The sequence below is a fragment of the Paroedura picta genome, chromosome 15 (genome assembly GCF_049243985.1).
Source record: "Paroedura picta isolate Pp20150507F chromosome 15, Ppicta_v3.0, whole genome shotgun sequence".
NCBI lineage: Eukaryota > Metazoa > Chordata > Lepidosauria > Squamata > Gekkonidae > Paroedura > Paroedura picta.
The window spans coordinates 29,629,842-29,649,835 of NC_135383.1; the positions used below are offsets into that span (position 1 = coordinate 29,629,842).

Below are 19,994 nucleotides of genomic sequence, written 5' to 3' on the forward strand. Positions count from 1 at the left end.
CTAAATTCAAAATTACATTATATATTACTAACAGTCACATAGTCCCAATTAAAATAAATTGTGAGGAATGTGGATACATGAGATAAACAAGGTTAGCATGCATAGTGAGCTAAAAAACCTATGTCCTTGTTGAGTCCAGGATATGTCATTGCTTTGAGTGCTGTAATTTCTGCAATATCCATTTCTATTCTGTTCTTGAAGTTCCGTTGCAATAAAACAGCTATTTTCAGGTCCTGGAATGTCCTGGAAGGTTGATGTGTTCCCCTACAGTTTTTTCAGTTTTGTGAGTTTTGATGTCAGACCTGTGTCCATTGATCCTTTGGCGGGGGGGGGGGGGGTTTGACCTGTTTGCCCTATGTAGAGAACAGAGGGGCATTGTTGGCACTTGATGGCATATACAATGTTGGAAGATGAACAAGTGTATAAGCCTTTGATGGTGTAGTTGATGATGTTAGGTCCAGAAATTGTGGCACTGGAGTGTATGTGGGAGCAAAGTTGGCATCTGGGTTTGTTGCAAGCTCTAGTACCAGTGTCCATGTGCTGTTTTCTCTTTTGGGTCTGTCTTCTATCAGGTTTTCTCTTGGTATCCTTCTGGCTTTGTTAATCTGTTCCTTGACCTCACTGGCTGGGTACTTTAGTTCCAAAAAGGTCTCTAGCTACCACCTGTTATATTTATTTATTTACTATTTGATTTATAGACCGTTGCTCCCCAAATGGGCTTGCGGCGGTTTACATCAGAGAAGAAGAAGAAGAAGAAGAAGAAGAAGAAGAAGAAGAAGAAGAAGAAGAAGAAGAAGAAGAAGAAGAGGTGGTTCTTATATGCCGCTTTTCCCTACCTGAAGAACAGTTTTATCAGTGCCGTGGCGAGCCCAAGGTCACCCGGCTGGTTGCATGTGGGGGAGCGCAGAATCGAACCTGGCATGCAGGTTAGAAGTCCACACTCCTAACCACTACACCAAACTGGCTCTTAACCACTACACTACCACTACCACTCCTAACCACTACACCAAAAAGCATCAAAACACAGTAAAACCCCCAATAAAATCTTCCCAGCATAAAATTACATCACAAAGGCAGCAGTGGTCACAACTCTGATCCCATTCCCTTGTTCAGCCTGGTGGGTGAGAAGACTTTCAGTGAGAGTGAAGCAGATCTAATCTGGTATTGGTATTGGAGGGGATCCTCAGTTGGACTACTGGGAGACTGCCCTGGCTGCAACCAGACGCCTAGCGGAAGAGCTTCATCTTGCAGGCTCCTTGGAAAGCTGGCAACTCTGGCAGGGCCTTCAGCTCTTCTGGGAGCTCATTCCACCAGGTAGGGACCAGGACCGAAAAGGCCCTGGCTTGGTTTGAGGCCAGGCAAACATCCCGTAGGCCCAGGACAACCAGCAGATTCATACCTGCAGAGCAAAGTGCTCTGTGGGGGGCATAAGCAAACAAGCGGTCCCATGGGTAAGTGGGACTCAAGCCACATATGGCCTTAAAGGCCTTGAACTTAGCTCGGAAACAGACTGGTAACCAGTGCAGATGGCGCAGCACCAGCTGAATATGGGCCCTCAGAGGTGTCCTAGCGAGGACCAAGGCAGCCGCATTTTGCACCAGCTGTAATTTCCAAATCAAAGACAAGGGTAGAGCGAGTTACAGAAATCTAATCTGGAAGCAACCGTTGCATGGATCACTGTGGCCAAGTGTTCCGAGGACAGGTAGAGCGCTAGTAGCCATGCTTGGCGAAGATGGAAAAAAGCTGTCCGAGCTACTTAGTGACCTGAGCCTCCATAGGAAGGGAGGCATCAAATGTCACCCCCAAATTCCTGACAACTGGTACAGGTGTTAATTGCACACCGTCCAGGAATGGGAGACACACTTCCTGGTCCTGTCCTCTTCTGCCCAGTCACAGGACCCCCGTCTTGGAGGGGTTGAGTTTCAGGCGCCATCCAACCACTGCTTCAAAACAACTGGCAAATGTATCCGGGGGGGAGTCCAGCCAGCCGTCCATTAGGAAGCACAGCTGGGTGTAATCCGCACATTGGTGACAGCCCAACCCATAGCTCCAGACCAACTGGGCTAGAGGGCACCTATAGATGTCAAAAACTGTAGGGGAGAGTATGGCCTCCTGTGGAACCCCACAAGGGAGCTCACAAGGGTCTGACAAATCCTCCCCCACAGCAACCCTCTGCATCCGGTTCCAGAGAAAGGAGAGTAGCCATTGGAGCGCAGTCCCCCTTATTCCGGCTCCGGCAAGGCGGTGTGCCAATAGCTCATGGTCAACATCAATGCGGCTGAGAGATCTAAAAGTACGAGGATGGCGGAACCGCCCTGATCCAGCAGGCACCGGATATCATCTGTCAGGGCAACCAGCGCAGTCTTGACCCCATGGCCAGGACGGAAGCCAGACTGGTATGGGTCAAGGGCCTAAGTTTCCTCCAAGAATACTAGGAGTTGATCCGCCACAGCCCGCTCTACTACCTTCCCCAGAAACACAAGATGTGAGATTGGGCGGTAGCTGGCGGGGTCCCTCGGGTCCAACGATGGCTTTTTCAGTAAAGGCGTACCACTGCTTCCTTGAGCCCCTTGGGAACTCCCCAGATGATAAGGAGAGGTTGATAATCTCCCTCAAGGGGCCTCCTATCCACTGGTCGCCCAATTTGAACAACCGCATCTGCTCCAATCCCACAGATAGAGATTCCCACCTAAATGATCTACAATAAGCCTTTTTGTAACTAAAATACCCAGCCAGCAAGGTATGCTGGTTTATATTCTGGATGCCATTAAACGTTTGTATTGTATTGTATTTAACTCGTATTTGGCTGTTTTGCCAAATAATTAACATATGGCTGTATTTGGATGTGTGACACAGTTTACTAATTTAACAGGATTAACTTTTGCTTATCTATTCCCACTGTCATGATCGTCAGTGCTTAGTCTGAGGAAGAGTGCTGGCACTTGAAGGCTCACGCCTTGAATAAATCTTTGTTGCTCTTAAAAATCCATGGGATAAATGATTTCCAGGGATCTAGAAGGGAGGGGCAGAAGGCAATACTGTAAAACGTAGCAAGTGATTTCACTCATCAATTGGAAATTATATTTGTTCACTTCACTTCTACCCACAATTCTCGCTAGTGTGCCTTATATCACTCTTCTCTCCCGTTTTATCCTCACAACAACCTTGTGAGGTAGGTTAGGCTGAGAGTGTGTGATTGGCCTAGGGTCACCCACAGCAAGTGTCATAATCGACCTCCCAATTCCCTCGGGAGTGTTGGCTCTGGGGTTCAATGGGCTTTCACCCATCCCTAACCCCACATTCCTGTTTATTTTCTGTACCATCCCTGCCTGCCTCCCATCCCGTGCAAACTATTCTCCCTTATCTATTGCCCTCCTTGGTTCATACAGTAGGGGGTTGGGAATTTACTGTCAGGAATGGCAGAGAGAGCAGACTGACTATCTCCTGAATGCGCACCTTTTAGATCAAAAGCCTTCCCTATGAGAACAGCTTCTCCCACTTAAAATAACCCCCCTCCAAGGGGACCGCCTGTGCTTGTCCCTGTCAATGCTTCTGTTCCTGCCAAGTCCTGTCTTGCTTTGTTTGCCTCATGGAATCCTTCCATGAATATCGATGTCGGGGTTTCTCCGACTTCGCCGCTCCTACCCGGGGACTCACCAACAAGAGGCGTACCACCTGGACCTTTATCCAACCCTGCAGAGCTGGGTCTAGGGGAGTTCTCGGCGGGGGGAATCCCCAACGAGGAACAGTGTTTACACTTGGAGGACCGGAGAGGAGTGAGGAGCGGTCTTGGCCGGGCAAGGAGCCGCCCAAGATTGAAACGACGGACGCAAGACGCCGGAGCTTCTCCTTTAAGGGTTCGGTGGGCGGGGGACGCAAGGGAGGAAAGCTACTTAATGGGAGAGGTCGGCGCCAGTGAGGAGGTGGGGTTCAGGATAGTGCAAGAAACTATCACGAGCCCGGGAGTTTCAGCCCGGGTTTCCCGGTGGACTCCATTCTGAGACGTCGACTATCTGCCTCAAGGGCTATTCCGACCTGCCTTCCCGTCTGCCGACACCGTGGCAGAGCAAAGAAGAGGAGCGGACCCCTCGAACCCTGACAATCGATTTCTTTGCACCACCTGTGTCTGGAGCAGTTCTCTATGAGGGCGTCTCCTATGGTCAGCCAGACCAACCTGCAGTCTGTGACAGCAAACTTCCACAGCCGAGTGGGCATTCAAAGATGGACCTTCAAGATCCTGGGGCCTACACTGCATTGTGCAAGACCGGTCATTGTACATACATGGCAGCTGTGCAGGACAGGGATGTCCAAATGATGAGACTCTCTCCAATAAATCACGAATCTGGAACCATCAATGCCTTGAGAGCCAGTTTGGTGTAGTGGTTAGGAGTGCGGACTTCTAATCTGGCATTCCAGGTTCAATTCTGCACTCCTCCACATGCAGCCAGCTGGGTGACCTTGGGCTCACCACGGCACTGATAAAACTGTTCTGACCGAGCAAGAATATCAGGGCTCTCTCAGCCTCACCCACCCCACAGGGTGTCTGTTGTGGGGAGAGGAAAGGGAAGGTGAATGCAAGCTGCTTTGAGCCTCCTTCGGGTAGGGAAAAGCATCTTATAAGAACCAATTCTTCTTCTTCTTCTTCTTCTTCTTGTTGCTTCAGGCAACCGGCTGTTGCTTCAGAGGCCCTTGGGCATAACCAATAATTAAACGCTGCTTTCGATATGAGTAATGCAACTGCAGTTATAATGTTTAAAGTCCACTATATGATGCTTTTTAAATATATATATATTATGTAACTAATCAATAACTACTACTTATAATACAGATCCCCCTTCAAGGATCGCTGCCTTGTCGTGGCAAGGGGGCTTGCATAGTTCAGTGAAGCTATGAGCTATGCCGTGCAGGGCCACCCAAGACGGACAGGTCATAGCTGAGAGCTCTGACAAAAGGTGATCCACTGGAGAAGGAAATGGCAAACCACTCCAGTATCTTTGCCATGAAAACCCAATGGACAATTCCAAAAGGCAAAACGATATGACGGCGGAAGATGAGCCCCTCAGGTCGGAAGGTGTCCAATATGCTACTGGGGATGAGCAGACGGCTAGTACGAGTAGCGCCAGAATGAATGAAGCGACTGGGCCAAAGCCGGAAGGACGCTCAGCTGTGGAAGTAACTGGTGGCGAAAAGACAGTCCGATGCTGTAAAGACTTTTTTCCCATAGGAACCTGGAACATCAGATCCATGAATCAAGGCAAGCTGGACATGGTTAAACAAGAAATGACAAGACTGAACATCGACATTTTAGGAATCAGTGAACTAAAATGGACAGGAATGGGTGAATTTAATGCAGATGACCATCAGGTATACTACTGTGGACAAGAATCTCGCAGAAGAAATGGAGTAGCCTTCATAATCAATAAGAGAGTAGGAAAAGCAGTCTTGGAATACAATCCACAAAATGACAGAATGATCTCAGTTCGAATCCAAGGCAAACCATTCAACATCACAGTAATCCAGGTCTATGCCCCAACCACTGCTGCTGAAGAGGATGAAGTTGATCAGTTCTATGAAGCCCTACAACACCTTCTAGAAGCAACGCAAAAAATGATGTGCTTATCATCATGGGGGATTGGAATGCTAAAGTAGGAAGCCAAAAGATAACCGGGATAACAGGCAAGTTTGGCCTTGGAGTACAAAATGAAGCAGGGCACAGGTTGGTAGAATTTTGTCAAGAGAATACAATGGTCATAGCAAACACTCTTTTCCAACAACCCAAGAGACGACTCTACACATCGACATCACCAGACGGTCAACACAGAAATCAGATTGACTATGTGCTCTGCAGCCAAAGATGGAGTTCTATACAGTCAATAAAAACAAGACCAGGAGCTGATTGTGGTTCAGATCATCAGCTTCTTGTTGCAAAATTTAGGCTTAAATTGAAGAAAGTAGGGAAAAGCACTAGGCCACTCAGGTATGAACTAAATCATATCCCCGACAAATATACAGTAGAGGTGACAAATAGTTTTAAGGAATTTAAGGAATGTTAAGGAATTTAAGGAATAGCTAAGTGAAAGGCAAGGGAGAAAGAGAAAGATACATCAAATTGAATGCAGAATTCCAGAAAAAGCTAGAAGAGATAAGAATGCCTTCTTAAATGAACAGTGCAAACAAATAGAAGAAAACAATAGAATGGGGAGGACCAGAGATCTTTTCAAGAAAATTGGAGATATGAAGAGAACGTTTCATGAAAAGGTGGGTATGATAAGGGACCAAAATGGTAGGGACCTCACAGAAGCAGAAGAGATTAAACAAAGGTGGCAAAATTATACAGAAGATCTATACAAGAGCAAGCTTAACATCCCTGATGACCACAGTGGGGTAGTTACTGACCTGGAGCCAGACATCCTGGAATGTGAAGTCAAATGGGCCTTAGGAAGTCTGAGCAACAATAAAGCTAATGGTGGTGACAACATTCCAGTTGAACTATTCAAAATCTTAAAGGACGATGCAGTAAAAGTGCTACACTCAATATGCCAGCAAATTTGGAAAACTCAACAATGGCCACAGGATTGGAAAAGGTCAGTTTACATTCCAATCCCAAAGAAGGGCAATGCCAAAGAATGTTCAAACTACCGCACCATTGTACTCATTTCTCATGCTAGCAAAGTTATGCTCAAGATCCTACAAGGTAGGATCCAGCAATATGTGGACCGAGAACTTCCAGAAGTACAGGCAGGATTTCAAAGAGGCAGAGGAACTAGAGATCAAATTGCCAACATACGCTGGATCATAGAGAAAGCTAGGGAGTTCCAGAAGAACATCTACTTCTGCTTCATTGACTATGCTAAAGCCTTTGATTGTGTGGAGCACAACAAATTGTGGCAAGTTCTTAAAGAGATGGGAATACCACAGCATCTTATTTGTCTCTTGAGAAATTTATATGCAGGTCAAGAAGCAACAGTGAGAACTGAACATGGAATCACTGATTGGTTCAAAATTGAGAAAGGAGTTCGGCAAAGCTATATACTGTCGCCTTGCCTATTTAACTTGTATGCGGAGCACATCATGAGAAAGGCACATCATTAGAGAAGTCACAAATTGGGATCAAGATTGCAGGGAGAAATATCAACAACCTTAGATATGCAGATGATACCACTCTAATGGCAGAAAGTGAAGAGGAAATAAAGAGCCTGTTGATGCGGGTGAAGGAGGAGAGTGCAAAAGTTGGCTTGAAACTCAACATCAAGAAAACAAAGATCATGGCATCCGGCCCTCTCAATGCCTGGCAAATAGATGGGGGAAGAAATTGAGATAGTGACAGATTTTATTTTCCTGGGCTCCAAGATCACTGCAGATGGGGATTGCAGCAAAGAAATTAAAAGACGCTTGCTCCTGGGGAGGAAAGCTATGGCAAATCTAGACAGCATCGTAAAAAGCAGAGACATCACCCTGCCAACAAAAGTGCGTTTAGTCAAGTTGGACCATAAGGAAGGCCGAGCATCAAAAAATTGAGGCCTTTGAACTCTGGTGCTGGAGAAGACTCTTGCGAGTCCCTTGGACTGCAAGGCGAACAAACCAGTCAGTCCTAGAGGAGATCAGCCCTGCCTGCTCCTTAGAAGGCCAGATCCTGAAGATGAAACTCAAATACTTTGGCCACCTCATGAGAAGGAAGGACTCCCTGGAGAAGAACCTAATGCTGGGAGCGATCGAGGGCAAAAGAAGAAGGGGGTGACAGAGAATGAGGTGGCTGGATGGAGTCACTGAAGCAGTCAGTGGAACCTTAAATGGACTCCGGGGAATGGTAGAGGACAGGAAGGCCTGGAGGATCATTGTCCATAGGTTCGCGATGGGTCGGACACGACTTCGCACCTAACAACAACAATACAGATCTGTTCTCATAGGATCTATCAACATATGCCAATGAGCCATTTTTCGAAACATTTTCTGGTATCAGTCCAACTTTCTGTGCTTTATATTGTTAAGGCATCCTCAGATTCTGATGTATGGAGAGCCACAATTTGTGATTTTAGAACAACTATTTTAGTAGTAACTACTGATCCTGTTTATTTTGGTAGCTCCATCATAGATCCTGTTTAGTTTGGTAGCTCCATCATAGGTAAGACAGAGCTGGCTAGCCACAAACCAAATGTTGAGGCTATAAGTGACTCAAATAAGACTAATAGTTCACTGGACTGGACTGTCTCAATCCTCCAATTCAGCTGTCCCTCTAACTAGGGTATCTTCAAACATAAGGAATTGCTCTGTTTACTAGAATATCCAGTTCAATTCTGCATTGGAGTTAATATAAAGGTGTATCTTTTAGCCATGTCACATTCAGGAAAACCAGGGTTACCAAGCCAAAAACAGGTGCTTACCTGATCTCCCAAAATGTCTCTATAGGGGCATCTGGATTCCACAAGTCAATGCTGTCTAACTGATGAAGCACAAGCAAGGCCTGGACACACAAACAGAGAAACTTCTTCACCAAACAAGAGTTAAGGTGCAATGTTCTTGAATACGTAACAAAAGAAATATGCAAAACTTTAGGCCATGGAATAGAAAGGTCCTTGTCGTGTATTTGAGACTGAGAATAAAAGTGGCCATACACCACGCTGTGGAGCAGGAGCAAGAGATGGTGGTAGCAAAAGATGGGCTCTGGCAAACTGGGCTTATGTGGGCCACTCCAAATATTACAGAATTCCTGCCTGTACAAATAATAACATCCCTGTGGATAGTCATGCAGGCTGCAGGTTACAACATCCTCCTCCCCCTTTCATTTTATATTCACAGCATCCCTGTGAGGAAGAAGATCAGCCGGGAGCATGGGACTGTCCCAAAGCCATTAAGCCAGAGTGTCTCTGTCCCATGCAGAGGGGGGATGTGAACCCAGACCAGCCAGATCAGACATTTTAACCACCAGCTACCGCAGTGCTATCTCTATGCAGAAGTGTCTTCTGGCATACCTCCTCTGACGTCCTTCAGCCCCACTCCTTGAATCCCCCCAGGAGGTGTCAACAGGGGCCCTGGGGAAGTTCAAAGTTACTCAGGAAGGAAGTTCCAAATTGCTAGGCCGACCCCCATGCACCAGATGTAGCTCCACCTGCCAGAAGGGAGCAGCTCAGCCACCGAAGCAGTTCAGAAAAGGCCAGGAGGTCAACATTGCACAGGATTCTGCCTCAGACACAAGCCTACGTGAAGCTGGCTGGACCACAGGCCAGGGAAGAACAACTAGCACAGCCAAAGGAGGATAGAAGGGGAACTTTCTCCCCTCCCTGCTGGAAGCTTCACTGGGGAGAGAGGCTCCAAGGAGCCCCTACATGCCTGGGAAGCACCTGGGAGAAATCAGCCAGCCCACATGCAGGCAGCATGCTTTGGAGCCTGGAGGCTGCCAAGAGTAAGTGCTGCATTCTGCACAGGTCATGGCAAGACTGTGAAGCCCACCCCCAAGGACAGAGCTGGGAACTGGGAGACATTCAGATGAAAGAGGCCCCAGTTAAGGTTTCTCTAGTCGTGTTTTTGGCCACTTGCAGCATGGGTAAAGAATCGGCCTGTTCCCCAATCGAGGCTGGGTTATTTTCCCTGCACCAAATGCAAGAAGAGGACCACAGAAACCACTTAGGGAAACATACAGAATTACAGAGCTCATTCAAACAAGACTTAATTCAGACCCAAATCAAAACAAGCTGCTTCTCTTTCTTATAAGATGACGCAAACTCTCACAGGTTTTAAGTCCTGAAGAGGCTGGCAACCATTTCAGCACTATAGCAAGACGTTAGGAGCACATCTGGATGGCTGGTTCTTCGCCTATAAACCCTGCAGACAGGAGTCACATATGATGGCAGTTTGCAGGTGAGCAAATGGGAAGCTTGCATACAGGGATCTAATGATAATTCCACTTTGGTGGCAAACCAGGATTCAAACAAGGAGTAAACTGGAGTCTGGAAACCTAGGTGCCTTCCACACGCTTTGTGCAAAACAAGAATTTCTACCTCTAAAGTGCATTGAAAGGGTGCTACCCACCATGTGCGCAACAGGCCCTGGTTTGCAGGGAAATTACCAATCAGTTTTCTGAATGAAACATTTGCTGGTGTACAAAGTTTTGCAATGAAAGCCAAAAAGCTAGCCCACAGCTTAGTCTAACTGGCAAGAGCTCTCTGAGGGTCTCAGGCTGAGGACTTTAACACTGCCCATAGCTAGACACCTGAATTGAACCTGCAGCCCTGACATGCCCAGGAGGTGTTCTGCTGATGAGCCTGGATCCTTCCCTGCTCGTAGCAGCAAACCGTGGCTGGCCATTAAGGCTCCGCCAATTAGCATTCAACTATCCGCACAACAGTTCCTTACCTCCATGGCTTCTTGTGCTATTTCCGGCATGCTGGACTGTGGCACCAGCTGCATGAGCCCCGTTATCAGCTCAGCGGTGCTGCCCTGTGTCTCTGGGCCCTGCTTCCTTGGGTTCTGCACAGGAAGCAGAGAAGAACAGGCTTGGCATCAGCAACACTTTGGGTATAAAAGCGATGGATGTTCCAAAGAGCTGGTTTAAGAACCGGCAATGACTATGTCCAGTAGGCGAGGTTGACTCTTCTCCCCACCCCTTTATCTAACAGGAGGTTTGCCATCACAGGAGTGAGCTTCTGGCTCTTCCACAGCCAGCCACAATGGGCAGCTGTGGTCATTCATGGATGTTCTCTGAGCGTGAACCAAAACTGGACCCACCAAACCACAGGCTCCAGTTCTTCTTTGGAGGGCAGGGACAAATAGCAGAGTGACAAAGCAACAGCTCAGTTGGAAGGAAAAACAGGAAGAGAGGGAGAGGACCGCAGCAGGCCGTGGGAGTCGGAGGGAAAAGACAGCCCAGAGGCTGAAGGAGCCCTGCATGCATTTACTGACTCAGGGCTATTTCCTAACTTAACACGGTTGGGGGGGGGGGGACAAGAACAAAATCGCTCTTTCCCCTCTCCGCCACCATTAGAAACAGTGGAGGTCAAATGGGGGCAACCTCTTTGGGTGCCTGTAGTGTTGGATCTCCTGGTCCAATCATTTTGAAACTTGAGGGTTCTTTTGAGGAGAGGCTCCCACAGCTATGCAGCAAATTTGGTGCCTGAACTTCAAACCTCAGAGCCTCTTGTGGCACAGGGTGATAAGGCAGCTGACATGCTGTCTGAAGCTTTGACCATGAGGCTGGGAGTTTGATCCCAGCAACCGGCTCAAGGTCGACTCAGCCTTCCATCCTTCCGAGGTCGGTAAAATGAGTACCCAGCTTGCTGCTGGGGGGTAAACGGTCATGACTGGGGAAGGCACTGGCAAACCACCCCGTATTGAGTCTGCCATGAAAACGCTAGAGGGCGTCACCCCAAGGGCCAGACATGACCTGGTGCTTGCACAGGGGATACCTTTACCTTTATTCTTTTTACCTGAAACCAACCTCCCCCTGCAGACCACAGATAGACAAAAAGGCAAAATTTCCTGAATTTTTCCTGAATGACTGTCTGATGGGTTTCCTCTCTCTTCTCTGCAGCCAACTTCCTCTCCTCCTGGCAGCTGCGCGGGTGCAGGAAGGAGGAGTGGCAATCTCCTTCAGGGCTCTCCCTGCGCCGGCAATCCCAGGAATTGAGTGCGTGGGCCTCAGGTGGGGCACAACCGAGAGCATGGCCATCTGGCTGGTGTATCGCGCACCCAATGCACCACCTCCCGATGCCCTGCTAGAGGCGGCGGCCGCCTGGACACTACGGTTACCCAGACTATTAATTCTGGGGGACTTTAATGTCCATGCGGAATTATTATTATTATTATTATTATTATTATTATTATTATTATTATTATTATTATTATTATTATTATTATTATTATTATTTCGATTTATTTCCCGCCACTCCCAAATGGCTCGTGGCGGGTTACAGTGTCTTCAAACCCCATTAAAACTCCCATTAAAAGACTTTAAAATGTCACAACATGGTGGCACAATAATAAGATCCCCTTCCTACCCCCATTCCTAAAAAAAGGGGGGGTGGAGGAGAAGGAGGTCAACAATGTTCAAGAAGAAGCCCGGGGGAGAGAAGTCGATGTACCCCAGCAGCCCCAGCCTCAACCATAGACCTGGCGGAAGAGCTCCGTCTTGCAGGCCCTGCGGGTCCCGCAGCTCTCCCGGGAGCTCATTCCACCAGGTGGGGGCCAGGACCGAAAAGGCCCTGGCCCTGGTCGAGGCTAGGCGTGCTTCCCTAGGGCCAGGAACGACCAGAAGATTCTCACTCGTAGAGCCCTGCGGGGGGCATAGGGCGCTAGGCAGTCCCTCAGGTATGTGAGTCACAGCCCGCGTAAAGCCTTAAAGGTTAGAACCAGAACCTTGAACCAGATCCGGACAGCAATGGGTAACCAGTGCAGCTGCCTCAGCACAGCCTGAATGTGGGCCCTCCAAGGTGTGCCGGTGAGGACCCTAGCAGCTGCATTTTGTACTAGCTGGAGTTTCCGGATCAGAGACAAGGGTAGGCCCGCGTAGAGCGAGTTACAGAAATCTAATCTGGAGGTGACCGTTGCATGGATCACAGTGGCCAGGTGTTTGGGGGACAGGTAGGGTGCTAGTAGCCGAGCTTGGCAAAGATGGAAAAATGCCTGGCTGGCTACTTTCCTGACCTGCGCCTCCTTAGTCAGGGAGGCATCAATGGTCACACCCAAGTTTCTGGCCTGGGACGCGATGGTAAGATGCGCCCCTGCCAGGGTGGGTAAATGCGCTTCCTGTTCCCGCCCCCTACTTCCCAGCCACAGGACCTCCGTCTTGGAGGGGAATTGCCATCTTCTGGCAACGGGCTGGACCTGGTGTCAGCCATGGCGACACTGGAGCTCTCACAATTTGTTGTTGGCCCTACCCACCAAGCAGGTCACACCATGGACCTGATTTTCGGTGCAGGGTTGAGTGTGGATCCAGTCATGGCTACAGCCGTGCCATGGTCGGACCACTATACCCTGAAGACCCGGCTCAGATTGCCACCTCCCCCTCAATTGGACGCTGAGCAAATTTCAGCTCGCCCGCGAAGACTTATGGATCCAATTGGATTCCTGAATGCTCTGCGGGACCGAATGCCTCCCGGCACTTCTCTAGATGGACTGGTCAGCGACTGGCATGACAGAATGCTGGCAGCCATTGCCGAGATAGCTCCCAAACGGCCTCTCCGACCCCGTCTCAAGCGGGCTCCATAGTATACGGAGGAGCTCCGCCAGAAGAAACGGGAACTGAGACGGCTAGAGCGAGTTTGGAGGAAGACTCGTGACGAAGAATCTAGAACATCTTATAGAATACAGTTAAGAGCCTATGAGATGGCGATGAAGTCAGTGAAACGAAACATTTACTCGACTAGCATCACGTCTGCGCACTCACGCCCGGCACAATTATTTAGGATAGTCTGATCTCTCACCGCCCTCGATGAAGGGTGCCAAAATAGCCAATTGGACATTAGCTGTGAGGCTTTGTGAGTCACTTCGCAGACAAAATCTCGAGGCTTTGCCGTGACCTTCCTTCAACTTTAGACACAGAAAGTGAACTAGAGGCCCCTTGGCCGTCTTTGGAGAGGACAATGAGTCACTTCAGATGACTCTCACTAAATGAAGGGGACAGGATGCTAGCAGCAACGAGGCCAACCACTTGCCCACTAGACCCATGCCCATCGTGGCTCCTAAAAACAACAGACAGAAGAATAGGAGCCCCCCTCTGGGAAATAATTATCCTCTCCCTCTCAACAGGAGAATTCCCGGAGGGTCTAAAAGAGGCAGTGGTACACCCGTTACTCAAGAAACCATCCCTGGCTGCGCAAGAACCTGACAACTATCGCCCTGTTTCGCACTTAGCGTTTCTGGGGAAGTTAGTTGAAAGGGCTGCTGTGGACCAAATATCAGCATTCCTGGAGGAAACTTCAGCCCTTGACCCATTTCAGTCGGGCTTTCGGCCTGGACATGGGGTGGAGACAGCACTAGTCGCCCTGACCTCCGACGCCAACTAGACCAGGGCGGGTCAGCGCTGCTCATACTATTAGACCTATCAGCAGCGTTTGACACAGTAGACCATGAGCTCCTAGCTCACCGCCTCGCCGACACCGGAATACAGGGAACGGCTCTCAAATGGCTCAATTCCTTCCTCCGGGGCCGTGGACAGAGGGTAGTGATAGGAGAGAGAATATCTAACCAACACCAGCTCACATGTGGAGCCCCACAAGGAGCAGTCCTCCCTCCTATCTTATTTAACATCTTTATGCGCCCTCTGGCTCAGCTGGTGCGGAGGTTTGGGCTGGGCTGCCACCAATATGCGGATGACACCCAGCTCTTCCTCCTGATGGATGACCGCGCTGACTCCCCCCCCCCCCCCCAGAATCCTTAGCCAGATGTCTGGAAGCAGTGACAAAATGGATCAAGCAGAGTCGCCTGAAGCTCAACCCCACAAAGACGGAGGTCCTGTGGTTGGGTAGGAAGGGGCCATGGGAGGAAGCGCATCTGCCCACCTGCACTCTGTTCTCACCAACACACTCCGCCAGGAACCTGGGCGTGATCCTGGATGCTTCCCTTACAATGGAAGCCCAGGTCACAAAGGTAGCATGGCTGGCATTCTACCACCTAGAATCATAGAGTTGGAAGGGGCCACACAGGCCATCTAGTCCAACCCCCTGCTCAACGCAGGATCAGCCCAGAGCATCCTGAAGCATCCAAGAAAAGTGTGTATCCAACCTTTGCTTGAAGACTGCCAGTGAGGGGGAGCTCACTACCTCCTTAGGCAGCCTATTCCACTGCTGAACTACTCTGACTGTGAAAAACTTTTTCCTGATATCTAGCCTATATCGTTGTACTTGTAGTTTAAACCCATTACTGTGTGTAATCCGGAAACTACAACTGGTGCAGAATGCCAGGATTCTCACTAAAACATCATGGAGATCCCAAATCCAGACGGCACTCCAACAACTTGGCTGGCTCCCAGTTCAATTCCGGATTAAGCTTCTGGTAATCATATTTAAGGTCATAAACTGTTTGGGCCCATTGTATTTGAGAGACCGCCTCCCTGCCTATACCCCCAAAAGAGTCTTATGCTCCGCCACCTCCAACTGGCTGCGGATCCCTGGCCCCAGAGAAGCGCGCCGGACCTCAGTGAGGGCCAGAGCCTTCTCGGTTCTGGCCCCCACCTGGTGGAACGAGCTCCCTGAGGAGATCAGAGCCCTGCCCAAACTCCCACAGTTCCACAGGGCCTGCAAGAGGGAGCTCTTCCACCAGCCATCTGCTTGAGGCCGACTGACTCAGAACACCTGCTGGTCCCCCTAGACGCCTGCCCATGACACTCCCAATGTTACTATTAATTCTTATTTATATTATAAATGTGGTTTTATAATCTTTTGATGCTTTATTGAAAGTTGTTTTGATGTTATAGTCTGTATAATGTTCCATGTAAGTTATATAATGTTCAGTGTAAACCGCCCAGAGCTGCAAAGAAATGCAGCTCAGAGCTGCAAAGACATCTAAACAAATGAATGAATGAATGAATGAATGAATGAATGAATGAATGAATGAATGAATGAATGAATGAATGAATGAATGAATGATGTTCATATACACGCTTGTTTAAAGCAAAAAAAAGGTTTTCTTTAACACTTACACAGAGCAAGAGTTTGGGGTCAGCATGGATAAGTTTTACCATTGACAACAACAAGACTTTGTAATTTCTGGTTTCAACATCTGTGGGCTTCTCCTTAAACTTAAGACTTGTCATTTTCTCTTTAAAGGTAAGACTCTAAAGAAGAAAACAGCAGGACAGAACAAGTCAATAAAGGCACTATTTATTCCAAATTCATACATTTTTCATAAAATGAATTCTTTCCTGCAAACCACAACATCCAGCATGCCTGAACACATACCAGGACGGTACAATCAGTTTTATAGTGCCATCCTAAAGAGAGTTTAGCCTTCTAAGTTCAATGACTGCAATGAACTCAGAATGGTATAACTCTGCTCAGGATCATAGCAGTAACCACTGAACTTTTACCTTATTATACTGAAATAGAAGTGGAGTTTTTATAATCCACTTTTCTCTACCCAAATGAGTCCGAAAGAGGCTTCAAATCGCCTTCCCTTCCTCTCCCCACAACAGACACCCTGTGAGGGAGGGGAGGCTGAGAACGGCATTATCGAGATGTGGCAATTATTATTATTATTATTAGTAATAATAATTGCCACAGGGGGGGCATTGATCTATATTATCAGGTCACTCAGCTGGCTGCATGTGGAGGAGCCAGGGATCAAACCTGGCTTGCCAGATTAGAAGCCACCGCTCTTAACCATCTCTCTCTCTCTGGGGAAGAGATGCTGATGGGGCCAGTACTCATTTGATTCCTCCGTCTCATACATTTTCATCCTCCCAATGTTCTTGCAATGGTAGCAATCCGTCCTTCCCTTTTGATTGGAAGGGAGGTGGTCTGGGAGCAACAGCTAAGCTCCTTTCCATCTTGGTTGAGTGACTGCACCCAGAACAGCATAGGAAGGGTCACTTAGAATAATTTACAACCTCGGCTTCTAGCACCACACTATCGTTATCACCTTTCACAGTATCAGGCCCACAAGAAAGACATGAAAACACTTTTAAAATCATTGAAATTGTTGCTAACGTTGGCCAATGAAGGCCTGGTCCTTACCGTTGCCATGCGTATTGGTGTGTGCACCCCAGACCCCTGTAAAGCTTTGTGGAGGGTTTCGCTGAACATGCTGCGGAGCTCCACAGAATGACAATACACCGCATCGATCTTTGGCCACCAGTCCAGCGAAGACTAGGGGGAGGGGAAAATACCCAACAGGAAATCATAGTCAGAAAGGACTCAATGGACCATGGATGGCTATAAAAGGCATTCTGCTCCAGTGGTAGTAGTAGGCAATTCTCTCTGTATGGAAAAACTTTTTTTTTTAATTTCAGGAATCTAAAAAGAGTCATGGGCTTATATCCCTTTGTGGACACACCTCTCAAAAGTAAGTCAACTCTGCAAGGGACTCTCATCCCTCACTAAAGCGGAAGGCAGGTGATGCTACAAGTTCTGAAAGTTATTCTCCTTGCACTTCAACAAAGAGTAAAGGGCAGTCCAGCCCGTGTTTCCACTCCCTCAGCCCTTCACCAGAACTACAGCCTGTTTCACCTTAATGTTAAACACTGTGGTGGGAAATAACTAATGGGAGACTTTGAACCTATTTGTAAAACGATACCAGGAATGAGGAAGAGGGGAAAAAGGCCCAATTGGACCCCTGCAGGAGGAAATGACTCAGGCAGTGGGCATGATCACTCCCAGGTGCCCTTTTCTCAGCTGCCAGAGCCCAAGTAGTCTCTTGGTTTGCTCACGAGCTGTGGGCAACAAAAAGACAAGGGAGACAGTTTGAGCAACAACTGAGGAGTCAGGCCAAATCCAATAGGACAGCGGTCCCCAACCATTTTCCGGTTGAGGACCACCTCCGGGGGTGGGGGAGAGCCGGCAGCCTAGGTGCAGCGCATGTGCGGTAGCTGCATGCAAATGTGCATGCGCAGTTGCCGCACATGTGCGTTTGCACCAGCAGGGAGCGCTAACGCATATGCGCAGGGTTGCCGCACATGTGAGTTTGCGCCAGCAGAGGTGCAAACGCACAGCCGTGGCAGCTCTGCGCATATGCGTTTGTGTTCACTGGAATGCCGGTGGCCGCGCCTGCCTCTTCCCCCCCCCTCTCACAGCAAGAAGCTAGCCCGGCCGCGAGCGAAGCCTGGCGAGCTTCTCACTGTGGGTGGGGGGGGAGGAAGGTGCGGCTGCCACCGGCCCGGTATTGAGGCCTTCACAGCCCGGTATCGGGCCGGAGACCAGGGGTTGATGACCCCCGCAATAGGACATGAGCAAAAGCTGCCGTTAAAGCATCCTCCATGGCGATGATGACGGCAGAATACATGTGAGGAGCCAGACGATTGTCCCCATCTTCAAATGCTGTCCCCATCTTCAAGAAAGGGAAAAAGGAGGATCCAGCTAATTATCAACCCGTCAGCTTAACATCTGTAGATGGAAAAATTTTGGAACAAATAATCAAACACTCGGTCCTTGAGCAGCTGGAACTGAGAGCTGTGATTTCTAGACTCAGTACAGGTTTCACAAGAACGTGTCATGTCAGACCAACCTTATCTCTTTTTTCGAGAAAGTGACTACCTTGCTGGATCAGGGGAATGCTGTGGACATAGTTTATCTGAATTTCAGTAAAGCTTTTAATAAGGTTCCACATGATATTCTTGTTCAAAAGTTGGTAAAATGCGGTGTGGATCCTAATTCTGTCAGGTGGATTGATAACTGGTTGACAAATCGTACCCAGAGGGTACTTGTTATTGGTTCAGCATCTTCTTGGAAAAGAGTGACAAGTGACAAGAGTGACAAGGATCTGTCCTGGGGCCTGTGTTGTTCAACATATTTATAAATGATTTGGATGAGGGATTAGGGGGGATACTTATTAAATTCGCAGATGATACTAAACTGGGAGGAGTAGCAAACACAACTGAAGACAGCAACAGAATACAGGATGATCTTGATCGGTTCGAGAAATGGGCTAAACTGAATAAAATGAAGTTCAATAGAGACAAATGTAAAGTTCTGCATTTAGGTAGGAAAAACGAAATACACCAATATAAGATGGGGGAGACTTGTCTTGGCAGTAGCATGTGTGAAAAGGATCTAGGAGTCTTAGTAGACCATACATTGAACATGAGTCAGCAGTGTGACTAAAAAGACAAATGGGATTTTGGGCTGTATCAAACGGAGTATCGTGTCCAGATCACAGGAGGTGATGGTACCGCTTTACTCTGCTCTGGTTCAGCCTCTCTTGGAGTAACTCTGTTCAGTTTTGGGCACCCCAGTTGAAGAGGAATGTTGACAAACTGGAACGTGTCCAGAGGAGGGCAACAAAGATGGTGAGGGGTTTGGAGACCAAGACGTATGAAGAAAGGTTGGGGGAGCTTGGTCTTTTTAGCCTAGAGACGACTGAGAGGGGATCTAATAACCATCTTCAAGTATTTAAAAGGCTGCCATATGGAGGATGGAGCAGAATTGTTCTCTCTTGCCCCAGAGGGACAGACCAGAACAAATGGGATGAAATTAATTCAAAAGAAATTCCATCTAAACCTCCGGAAGAAGTTCCTGACAGAGTGGTTTCTCAGTGGGACGCTTCCTCGGGAGGTGGTGGGTTCTCCATCTGTGGAAATGTTTAAACAGAGGCTGGATAGCCATCTGACGGAGAGGCTGATTCTGTGAAGGCAAAGGGATGGCAGGTTACAGTAAATGAGTGATTGGGATGTGAGTGTCCTGCATAGTGCAGAGGGTTGGACTAGATAACCCATAAAGTCTCTTCCAATTCTATTATTCTATGATTCTATGACAGAGACAGGGTCTTCCCAACACCAGCATGTCTAAGCAGTGAAAGCCTGCAGGACTGTTCCAGCTGGCCAGAGGCCAGGCGGGATCTGGCTTGCAGGAGGGGGTGGACTGCTCAGAGGCCTACTGGGACCATTTCACTATATCCTTTGCAGGTAAAATCTTCCATCTGCTCCAGCCTAGATTTTGTTAGCAGTGACAGGGTCAAATGGTGCCAATTGTGGGGGGGATACTTTTCAGTCTATTCAGTCTGAGGAGGTGAACAGGATCATTGGAAGTTTGAAGCCTACCATCTACTTCTATCACCTTGCCCTTCCTGGTTACTTAAATCTTCAAGGGGGTGTGTGTGTGGCTGGACTTGAGAGGTAGCTGATGCTTCCTTAAGAGACGGGGTTGTTACCCTAGCCTTCAACAGGCTGTGGTGCGTCCACTTTTAAAGACGCCAACCCTGGACCCAGGAGACCTCCATAATTATCCACCAGTCTCAGCAGTTTCATTCTTGAGCAACGTGAGAAGAAGCCAGCTGGACAACTTTAAACTTTCTAGATTGCGATAATTGCTTAGATCCCTTCCAGTCTGGGTTTAGACATTTATAGGCCTGGA

General features: G+C 48.3%; 1 protein-coding gene across 5 annotated transcripts in view; it reads right to left on the reverse strand.

The window, feature by feature from the left end:
* The window catches only part of NF1 (neurofibromin 1), a 365,186-nt gene that overhangs the window by 245,262 nt on the left and 99,930 nt on the right, over nt 1-19,994 (reverse strand). For all 5 annotated transcript variants that reach the window (XM_077311869.1, XM_077311867.1, XM_077311868.1 and 2 more), the window contains exons 12-15: nt 16,665-16,796; nt 15,632-15,766; nt 10,351-10,464; nt 8,382-8,461 (exon numbers count right to left, since the gene is read on the reverse strand). In XM_077311869.1, coding sequence (XP_077167984.1) covers nt 8,382-8,461; nt 10,351-10,464; nt 15,632-15,766; nt 16,665-16,796 — 461 coding nt within the window. The remainder of the gene's footprint in view (nt 1-8,381; nt 8,462-10,350; nt 10,465-15,631; nt 15,767-16,664; nt 16,797-19,994) is intronic.